This window comes from Nicotiana attenuata, unplaced genomic scaffold (assembly GCF_001879085.1).
Source record: "Nicotiana attenuata strain UT unplaced genomic scaffold, NIATTr2, whole genome shotgun sequence".
Classification (NCBI taxonomy): domain Eukaryota; kingdom Viridiplantae; phylum Streptophyta; class Magnoliopsida; order Solanales; family Solanaceae; genus Nicotiana; species Nicotiana attenuata.
Genome location: NW_017671139.1, coordinates 2,662 through 14,119, shown reverse-complemented (window position 1 = coordinate 14,119; position 11,458 = coordinate 2,662). Strand labels below are relative to the sequence as shown.

At 36.8% G+C, this 11,458-nt stretch overlaps 1 protein-coding gene across 5 annotated transcripts; it reads right to left on the bottom strand.

Moving 5' to 3' along the window:
* Positions 1-626: 626 nt before the first annotated feature.
* LOC109206187 (transmembrane 9 superfamily member 3-like) lies at positions 627-9,003 on the bottom strand. 5 transcript variants are annotated; one of them, XM_019368981.1, is made up of 8 exons: positions 8,606-9,003; positions 6,048-6,263; positions 5,303-5,343; positions 4,538-5,126; positions 4,307-4,444; positions 4,049-4,205; positions 3,462-3,946; positions 627-1,217 (listed from the first exon to the last, which is right to left on the bottom strand). In XM_019368981.1, exons 2-8 carry the CDS (start codon positions 6,194-6,196, stop codon positions 998-1,000), a joined length of 1,779 nt encoding a protein of 592 aa, XP_019224526.1. In that variant the 5' UTR covers positions 6,197-6,263; positions 8,606-9,003; the 3' UTR covers positions 627-997. The 5 variants fall into 5 exon arrangements, with proteins under 5 accessions (XP_019224526.1, XP_019224529.1, XP_019224527.1 ...); XM_019368984.1 differs by having other exon boundaries at positions 6,048-6,206; XM_019368982.1 differs by having other exon boundaries at positions 8,664-9,003.
* Between the last annotated feature and the right edge of the window lie 2,455 nt (positions 9,004-11,458).

The following is an 11,458-nucleotide window of genomic DNA, read 5'->3' as shown; positions in this document are numbered from 1 at the left end:
TAACTATAGGAGATTGATGTGAAGTAGGTAATCGATTACCTGTAGATTTTCGCAAAGTTTTGGTTGCTTGTTTTCTTATGAATTGTTTAATTACCAAATAAAACTTTTTTTTTCTTTTGTTATGATCATATACATACCAAACAAAAAAGAATTATTTTAAAGATATTTTAGCGAAGTTGCTCATAAATCAATTTGGGCTAAAAATCAGCCCAACTTTAGATGGGCTAAGATGGGATGGGTCAGATCAAGATAAGCTGAATTCAGCACTGGTTGGGTCAATGAGCGGCCCAACCTTAGGCGGATTGGGCGGGTTGAATGGGTTGAGGCCCCCATATTAAGCCATCGTTGTTGATAAATTGGTTTTTCCAGAATGCTTAACTTATTACTCTACATCCTCACTTGTTGAGACAGATCTTTGGTTACATCCCTTAAGTTACTTATCTCTTCCTCAACTTTGGCTATTAATTTTTCTGCAATGGCACGAAAGAAAGAGAACAAGAAAGTGAGAGTGTTAAAGGAATTTTGGTGGTAGTAATATAAAGCACAAATGCAATTTACCTGTGTACAATATGACAAAACTTCGGTTAACTGAATCTTTGAAACCTACCACCGAATCGAAGAATCTAAGTTATAAAAAGATTAACTATAAACCAACTGAATATTCAGCCATTAACTCCACTTGGGAATGCTGGCAACACAAGGGTACTACACTAAACGCTAGCAACTAGTAAAGGCCCTAGTTCAAGGAGTAAAACTAACTATTTTTCACTCATTGAGCTAAACTTTGCATAAGAAAATCTTATTGTTCTCGCATTTAAAGTACATTGTGTCCTTAATTAAATCAGAACAGCTTCTTAAACTTTGCCAACATCCCAGAATGTAAAGACATTAAAAATTTTGATTCTTGACTTCGAAATCCAACTGAACTATTAGCTATGAAAGATAAGGCATGAATACTTTCTTCAAACAAGCAAAGGATGTTCTTGAAAGCAACCAGCTATTCACATTTGATACTGCCATATAGGAGACGGACAAATAGCAAACAGGAACGAAAGCCGACAGCGCCTAGCATGAGAAAGACGCCATAGCTAACACAAGCCATATATCCGAAGAAGAATGAGGTCTGCATGAAACTACTCATGTCTGACCGCGTAAAGTAATAGTGGAAGGAATAACCAAATAAGTACAAGCCAGTCGATCCACCACAAAGAAAAGACCTGTTTCAAGTGAGCAATAAGTCAGCCATTAAAGACATAGCAAAGTATTTCAAATGCATAACAATCGGTGTTGACTTTCAAGCATTTATAGGTACTAAGTTGTTCATCTTAATTATATCTGATCATGTAATTGTGATTGCATGTGTAACTTCGATTCGATTCTTTGTCGTTTTCTCTATCAATAATTTCTTAATTTTGTCTTTTCTTTTCGTCTTTCTGCTTTTCCAATGTGTGTAATCTGTTTTTGTTTCCCTTGTTTTCTCCTTCTTCTTTTTTCTGCGTGATTCTAAGAACGTCTCTTTCATGGGTTCTTCTTTTTACGCTTGATAGTTATAAACGATTTAATGGCCATCTTTATGTATGAATCTTGGAAGTTTATTCTGGCCTGTGATGAGATGCTCTGTTTTGTATGAAATTGACTTCTATCATCTGCACTTTGACTTTAATTTCTTGATGGGTTTGTGTTTCTCTTATGTATAAATATTTTTGACTAAATTTTCTTGGACTGTATAGTTTCCATTTTATTTATGTCAACAAGAATTAGTGCTTTTCTGCCACACCAAACCCTAGCGATGACCGTATGAGACCTTTTTTTAGTTAATCTTGGGAACATGATGCCAATATGTAAAAAAGATATCATTTTCAAAATCTTTGATACAAAGTCTTGGTCTTTGTTAATAGTTTCCTTGGGAAGAATTTGGTGGATAGCAGAGACCTCATGGGAGAGGAAAGGGAAAAAGAGTAGTAATAACCAATGACAAGTTGAAATTCTAGTTAAAGGAATAAAAGAATATATGATGGTCAAGGTCGACCCTATCCAATAAGCTAAATCGCTAAGATGGTCAAATTAGATATCCTCAAGAACCATTATAAAGTAGGCCAAGATTCCGGCACCTCTTGTACAACTGGTAGCAGAAAGGTAGAGATTCAGGGGGACTTCGATATTCGATTACTTAGAAAAATCTACTCACAGTCTTCAGAATGTATAGAAGTAAATGAAGACAAAGAGCTTGGTCAAGCCCCTCAATTCTCTAAGAGAGGTGGGAGGTTCACACTTTGGAAAAAGAATACAAGCAAATGAAAATTAGGGAACTCTCCTGTTGATGTACGGCTGGAAATAATCACAAATTAAACTAAATCCTACAATCTGTGGCACTTAATTCTGACAAATGCTCGCTATTGGCTTTGTTTCAAGAGACAAGGATTAGAATGGAGACAACAAAATTAGAAATTAAAATTTTAGTGCGTAGGCAGTAGCACTGCAAACAAAATTTAGGAGAGAGAAAGACGAGGAACATATTCTAAGCACTCCTAAAGCAAAGCACTCTTTCACGTGAGGAATTCCCCCTACGATGTTTCTATAGCATTATCAGGCAGCAGCCCCTTGGTATTAGATCAATGACAACCATTCATCCAACAGTCAGGTGGATGAGCCACGAAGACTCAGATGCAAGAAGAAATTACAATTCAACAGAAAATTAGAATCACGCTGATGATCGGTCAAAAATCCTGGAACTTTTTTTAAGTATCACATCAGCTATACTCAGCTTTGAAGAGCCAATACAATAACAGAAAAACTAGCATGAGGCTCTTAAGGTTTTTATTCTTTTTTGGTAATTAAAAGTTTAAGTGAGGGGCGCAGGGCTTTGGTCTAGTAGTAAGAGCACATCACGTGATGTTTGGGTGAGGCGCACGTCGTTGGTTTCGACTCTGCCACAGACAAATCCTATGTATCGAGTTTCAAACCGTGAACCACTAGCCTTCGGGGATTTCTCGGTTATCACAAAAAGTTTTAAGGAGAGATTACCAGCAGTCCAGTGCCATGGCATGCCACGGCGTAAATGAGAACTTATATTAGATTTATGGATCACCCACCAAGAGAACTGCTGACAGCTGACGAAAAGACTCGAACCCAAGCCTTTCTAGCAAAGTTTTCGATTCTTACCAAGTGAGCTTCTATGTGAATAAAGAAGAAAATTATCTTAGAACTGTGAATTTGCACATATGGTGTTAAAGAGCACTGACGGTGTACGATCATAAACTGGCAAATATAGAAATAGAACAAACTAAAGGAAGACACAGAAACTTCAGCGAAACAGAGATGTGGAAATCCTCCCATCAGTACCTTTTTCAAGAGCAAATCAATCTGCTTTGGATTAGGAGATCATGATATTTACACCTTATGAAAAGAAGGCAATATTCAGGAAGAAAAGCATCATAGTAGTAAGATGAGAAAGGCCGTACCTCCACCACCATTCATGATCTTCTGCGGCAAGTTGGAAGTACGTCATAGCAACACAGACAAGGGCAGTAGTAATCAGGAGAAGGATGACTACAACAAAAAGAATGCTATATATTGTGTATATCCTGTGACCCCAAACACTTGCAAATACGTAATACAGCTCTATATAGATGACAGCAAAAGGCAAAATTCCTGCCAATACCATTTGCATTATGATACTCCTGTACCAACGCTGTGGTGGAACCTCACGAGGACACTTTGTGGTGTGACAAGGAGCTTGAAACTCAGACCTTATTCTCTTCCCAGATAACGCACCTAACAGAAGTGAAGGTAATGCTAGCAAAACCCAGAGGAGAAATATAACCACAATCGTGCCCAAAGGAAGTGCTGCAGTAGACCCATATTTGATGGCAACAGTATTAAGGAAGAAAAAGGTTAGGAACAAGGGGCAAGAGAATATTCCTCCCGTCAGCAATAGAGTTCTTAGCTGCCATGCCAAAAACAAGATAATAAGGTTATCTGTACAATCTTCTATTAAGAGCTCAATTTGAGAGAAGAGTTAAGGTAGGCACAATCCTGCAGTTCATACCCAGTTGCTTCCTTCGAGCTGATGATAAAAAGATACTGCAGAAAATCCAGCAACTGCAGAAGTTATTGCATATACTATGATCAAAGCAGTGGGCAAAACTCCTCGATCATACGGTTGAAAAACACCAAGCACGCCTAAACTTAGAATGGCCACCACTCTGCAGGAACATGATCAAGAAAGAATCTCTAGTGAGCATAATTTTCACAAATACTTCATACTGCTTCTACTTAAAACAAGATGATCTCAGAAATTACTGACACTGCCAACAGCTGTGTTCCACAACCAAGCGCTGAAGAAAGCAAATAGTTGCACTTTGGGTACCGGAAGACATCACCATGGAGGCTTTTCCACCCAGTTTCTTCTTGGTTATCAGAGCATTCCTCATCCTGCGCAAGCCTTCACAAGATTGAGCAAAAAGGAGTATTTTTAGTCTGATACTAAGATCAAACTATATCATAGTGAAAGAATACAGAGGATACATCTTCTTACTTATAAATATCTCTCCTCAGGACCCGCATGTAAATTGTTCCCAGACATGACATCACGATGAAAATTGTCACACATGAGTTCATAATTGAGAACCAGTGAATTTCTAAGTGATGGGGCAGAGAAGAAGACATCTTGTATCTGTCCATTCTCTTTTCAAATGGGGTGTTAGTCGCCTTCCACACCATTGTGTACAGGAATTCTACATCAACTTCCTCATCATTTGTTACATTAGCTGTAACATGCGGATCAACTCGAAGGTTAATTTCAATAACACGGTCCTTGTTGTAAAATATTTCAAAGTGAAACATCGTATAAATGTGATATTTGAACTCATTAGGGTCATAGCTTCCCTCCTTATCGATATTCCCAATGAAGGCCCATATTGGCAAGTCATCATAGTACATCTGGATGTAGTAATCCAGTGCAACAGCGGTTCTGAATTGTGCAACTTCCTCCTTTGTCAACCTTTTCTTACATACAACTTTGGCATCTTTTTTGTCCGCTAAAAACTCGAGCTTATATGGAGCAAATATAAGGCGATCTCCATTCAACACTTCACCCAAAGATTCTTTCTTCTTTTCCAAATTATCTGCCAATGTTTCAGCACAATAGGTAACAAATAAGATTAACTAGAAAACCTTAAGAGAAGATTGACAAAAACAAAAGAAAGGAACGAAAGAAGAAATTGTGATGTGCGATAAGAATAGAGGATTCTTAGTCAGCATAATAGACAATCCAGGACTTAACAAAAGTGAAAAAGAAAACCTGGTCGACAAAATGGAAGATCGTAATAAGCATAAGTTTCACTGCAATAGAAAAATGAACAATATTAACAGTAAGAAACATTAGAGAAATATTTCATTTCATTTGCTACATGAAAATTTAGCCGAGGGTCTATCGAAAATTCAGCCTCTCTACCCCTCGGGGTAGAGGTAAGGTCTGCGTACACACTACCCTGGGAACTCCACTAGTGGGATTTCAATGGGTTGTTGTTGTTGTTGTTGTTGTATTTGCTACATGAAAATGCCTAACAAGATTGTCTAAGGCATTTGATGACCGCCTGATTTTAATCCACAAAGAGATAATCTAATTCATTAATATATATTGTGCTCGTTTTCTATCACTGACCATTTCCACGGGTTTTAGCAGATTTATAGTCAGGTAGAAAATAGATCCAAAATCTGCTCCAGAGCCAAGTATCCATCTCAAGCAGAAAGTGAATATTATACCAATAAAATCGATCAGAAAATAATTGTAGGAGTCAGATCAATTAATATTTATGGTGCAATCAAGAAAGTGCCTTCAAGTAGAAACTAGGTGGACGGTGGAATTTTTGGGGAAGGGGACAGGAATTTCCTTGTTTTTACGTGATGCGGAAGTGTTGATGAAGTGATTGTTTTAGCAGGTGAACTAAACTAATAAATAAAATTATTTACCTGACACAAACTGAAGTAAAGACACAAGTCAAAAGCAACAAACACATTGTGATGGAAATGTTTAGGGCATCTACCTGGGATTAAAAAATGGGCCAACCTTGTTTGCATAGAGAGGCACTTCCTCTCCACTTTTATACCGATGTGTAGAGGCATCTGATTGTACTAGGCATCCAAGCCTCATGATTACAGTTGTAAAAATGAGGATTACCACATGTTTCTCCATTCTTCTTTGGCTTTTAAGAAGATGAAAAATATGAAATCAAGTAAAATGACTGCTGACTGGTACCCAGCTGAAAAAGAGCATGAAAAAGAAAAAATGATACTAGGCACATGAATTAGTGTAAAAATTAATCTTGAAAAATGTGTGTCCCCCATTGTAACACTCCGTCCCGTTCTTGACTATATATATACAGCATTAGAAAGTAAGTGTGCTTGATGTGCTGGTGTTATTTGTATTAAGCTAAGAGTGCTTCGGAAACAAGAGGAGTTGGAAGCTTGTACCTATGCTAACAAGTGAAACATGCCTTAACATTAAAGATGCACAAGTCTTAACCTATAAATAATTGTTAATAATTTAAGAAGAAAACTTGTAACCCTTGAAGTCTAGTTTCCAACGGTTCAAACCGTTCATCGTTAGGACTTTCCTGCACAAAGTTATGATCATTTCAATGAAGGTGCACACTACTGAGGGATAACCCACGACAAAATGGAAATTGTTGATGTGAAGCATCAGAGGTTATTTTGGCCAAGAAACTCTATGAAAAGCTTGATGCGTCGCATCAAAAGCTTCTGGAGGAGGGTACTTAGCCATTTCAAGTGTGTCCTAACTCTCTACTATATAAACCACAAACCCAATCTATTTTCTCAATGTTAGCACGACCTAAGGATGGGAAAAATACATTTAACTCACACTATCCGAAATAGGATTTATCTCTGGACACAGCTTTCCAGCAGCGGCTGCAAAGGTTTAGGTACTAATCCACAGAGCTGTAAGCGTTTTTGGTCCGGTGTAATTGTACCATCTTGGTACCTTCATTAATAAAACTTTACCTTATAAAAAAAAACCACAGAGCGGTAGCTAAGCAGTAAAGGGAGAGAGTGGAGCTAGACCCGATGCCCTTGATTCTAATGGAGGAAGGTCCACAGGAAAGAGAATTGCTTTTGCTAAAGAAGCAACAAATAAAATAAGCTCTAGCTCATCGAATTGCGGAGAGGGGTCGAAGGGGCTAATATCCCATCAAGATTCCCCATAAGAATTCAAGGTAAGAAATCAATTATATTCTTAGAAAGAGTTATCTCACTTAGGTTTATTCCATTAATGGAGTTTGACTACTGGCAGGTTTGGAGTTTATTTCTAACCTTATTTTAAGCATTGCGATGCTAGATTATTGATGAGTTGGCCAATTTGTTTTTTTTTTTAACCAAGTATTTCTGATTATTTTTTCTAGCATAGACAATGTTGCATAGTAGAGTGGTGTTTATCAAGGGTTGGGCTAATAAAGAGGTTAAAAGTAAGTAATGATTATAACCTTAGAGTACTTTGAATATGGAAATGGTTAATGTGCATAGATGGAGCTACGTGAGATATATTTCCATATACTTGATTGCATGATGCGATTGTGTATATAGACTGTGGTAACGGTTTCTGAAGTCTTTAACTTGTCTCTTAAATTTGGATGTAGTTATCATTTAATTGTTGAGTCGATAGACTCGCTCCTTTACATTTACAGATCCAAGTGTTGAGACGCCACGTGAGGGCAGAAGTATGTTGGCTTTGAGGGGGATATATTGGTGAGCCACACTTTTAATCCGTGGGAGCCCTTGAGCTTTGCTTTGCTTGTAGTATTTTAGTCATTTTGCATTGAACTCTGCTCGCTCTATGGACTACCTTAGATTGTACTAGTGATAGCATCCGTTTTATGGGTTGTTATGATTGTATCGGGGCTGTACCCCAAACTTTATGCTTTATGTATTGGTAGCTGATACACTCCCTCACATTGCTAGATGCATCAATGGCAATAGTTCTAAAACATTCAAGATTCCATCAGATAGAGAGAGCATAATCATAACTTACAAATATCAGTTCTTTCAGGCATATAATATCTTCCTATTTTTGGTGAGTAATTGTGATAAACAGTAGAAAATGCTGTATGTAGAAAGGATAAATCACCAACCATTATACTTTCCACTATTACCTCTCAATATCACTTGCCTTAGTGGCACCTGATGGCTAAGAGAACCATCATACCCTCCCTACTACCTTCTAATTACACATACTGTTCATTTATATTTACCATTACTATTGAATTTCAACAAGCACCATAAAATAGTCAAGAAACAGGAGTTTCTTGTGAACTTTCACAGATGATATATACCATTGACATAATAGAACACACTATTTTTTAGATTCAGTAGATTTTATAAGTTAACAAATCCAAGTCGAATTAGCAAACATAAAGGAAGGAACAAGTTAATGAATCCAAAACACTAGCTAGTTACTGACAAAATCCTCCTCATTTAAAATTTGTGGCATCATATATGCAAATTGTGAAGAATTCATCATTGAGACTACCTAAAGAAGAAGAGGATTTGACAGCAAAAGTAACAAAGACAAAGCTTCAGAATTGCTTACAGAGAGAGAGAAAGAGCAGTGGCAATTACTGCAGAAATTTGGTGAAGAAGAAGGATACCTCTTTAGTCTTTATATGAAAACAATTGGAAGGTACTTTGAAGCGCCGTTGATCATTGACATAGTCAACTCAAATGGTCTTCATTTTTTGGACAGAAAAGAAATGCTCTTTAATTCCGTCAAATCTTTTGGAAAAAGAAAATATTAATTTCGTCAAAGTTTGAAAATGATGCCAAGCCAGTGCAGCGACTTGCCAGAAATAGTCTTTTTCTGGGCCACCGGTTGTATTTCAATTGTGGCCTATTTTGGATTAATGAATAACAGCATCTTGCCATGACAGTTTCTAAGCAGCAATTGCAGAGAGAGGGAGAAGGAAAATTTTGGAGGAAAATTTTGGTGGAGGTGTATGACCCAAAATTTAGATCTATTTTCATACAATTAGATTTATAAATAATGAAAAGGGTTAATGTAAGTCAATATTAATATTCAAATGATAGATCCAGTGTATTTACCAAAAGGGAGGGGCATTTGCATCTATATCTAGTTTCGAGGTAACTATTGAACTTATACCCATTTTGCACAAAAAGTTACAAGTCTATCCATTTTTCGCATAACTTCAAGCATACGGGGCCTAAAGTAGCAAAAATTTATGTCTTAAGTTTGAACTTTAGAATTTTTTGCCTGAAGTGTGACCTTATCAAAGTAAAACTTCAGATATTTTCGTCTGAAGTTTGGCCTGACTTGCAAAAGCAATCAAATAAGGGAAAAGGTCCAAAACTGACCCTCTACTATACTATATTGTTTACTTTTGTGCCCATTATACTATTCGTCCAATCTAGCCCCTGCCGTTAATCTTCTTTTTAAAATTACCCCTAACCCTAACGGATCTACACCGTGGCAGCTGACCCCCTTAATTTTTTCATGTCAGTTACCAAGTCACTCGACCCCACCAAATTAAAACCCCACAGACCTCATTACATCACATGTCTCCCACCCATGACCCGTGACCCGTTTGCCCACTAAATAAATAAGTTAGGCCCGTCTAAATTGACAAAGAGGATCATTTGGTCTGCATACGTTCTATAGAAACGAGAGAGAAGAGCGTGGAAGGTTCAAAATAAAATCCTTTATTTTCAGTGGTTAATGTTGTCCAAGGTAAGATTTCCCCCAAAATCTGAACATTTATGCTATTTTTATATATTTGTTGTTTATAAATGAAGCATTTTTGTCTTAGGGTTCACATTTCATTTCTGTTAAAGTTAGGATTTTTAGATTATGCTTCGTCGTTTAAGGATTTCACTATTATGTGTTTAGATATGTTATTGTCGTTTAGGGTTTTGCTTTATCTGTGTTTTTGTCGTTGTTTGTGTTTGCATGTGACTTTCAACTTTATACCCTAATTTCTTTTGTCTATTTTTTTGGTCAGTTAGGGTATATTGGTGGAATTGATGATATCTGGTTTATTATTACTCTGCTTTAAAAGAACTTTTTCTGATTTAGGGTTTCAAGTATGTGTGGTCCCTTTTATTTTTTAAAGAAGGGTCTCATATGGTTGGTATTTAACTGGAAAAAAAGGATTTGAAGTATTTATTAATAGCTGACTTGTTGTTATTTGGTCCCCTGTTTCGCCTGCATTTACTTTGAAGATGATGCTCATGCGGGTCTCTTACAGATATGTTTTGTGCTTATTTTATTGAGGTGGGGCACTAAGTTTGATACTTTATTATGTGGTCCCCCATATACATGCTTGTGTCTGTTTCTTTATCGTAGTACCTCATTCAATTTTGTTTCTTTATTCATCTACCTCTGTACCTTTTTCCTTATTCCCTTTATTTATCCCCTCTTTTGTTTATTCAGGCTTTCCCTTATATGTTTATTTATTATTTTTGTACCTCTTGTCTTTGTTATTTCTTTATGCATTTATTGTGGTGGGCTGTAATAACTTTATTCATGGTTACTATACAGCCTTTTAAGATGGTGCTAGTTGACTTAGTTTTTCATCACAGTGGGGATTGGACTAGTAAGCCACATCTGTTGTATTCAGAGAAGTATGTGCACATGAAGAAAGGCTATGACTCTGCCTTGCTCTCTTATACTGATTTAGTTGATGAGTATGATACCAAGTTCGAGTATATAGGGGTGCAACAACTAATAGTAAAGGGTCCTTTTGGTAGATACTATGAAATAGATGGGGATGTTGGGATTAGGACTTTTTCGCACTTTGTTAGTGACCAGTGTGATGTTATTAATTTGTTTGATGTAGAAGAGTGTGAACCAGCAATTGGTGTACCTAATAATCACTCACAATGAGTGACACACAATAAAAGCTGAAGCTGCTATTGATTGTAGTGATAATGAAAGTGCGGAAAATGATTCTGATTCTCCCGATTCTCTTGAATTAAGTTCTGATGGATTGGAGCAACTTATTTTACAAAAGAAGAGGGACATCAATGATAAGTTAACTAACTATAAAGAGTTAGATAGGTCAATGACATTTAAAGATATACTTGAAGCTAGGAAAATGATCAACATGTATTCTCTTGCAAATGGATATGACTTGCAGCAACTTAAATGTGATCCAAAAAGGCTTAGGTACATTTCTGTTGGCGACTACCCCTTTGTTTTTCATATATCTAAAGATTCTTCAGGGGGTGGGGTTAAATTCAAGACTTTAGAGCCTGAGCACACATGTGAACCTGCATTTGAGAATCAAAGAGTTGATGCAAATACAATAGCTGCTCAATTTTAAAAAAGCTTGCAAGATAATCCCAAAATTAATGTTAAAGAGATGAGGGCAAGCTTGAAAGCTGCATTTAATGTAAATGTTAATGAATCTAAGTGCAAAAGGGCAAAGAA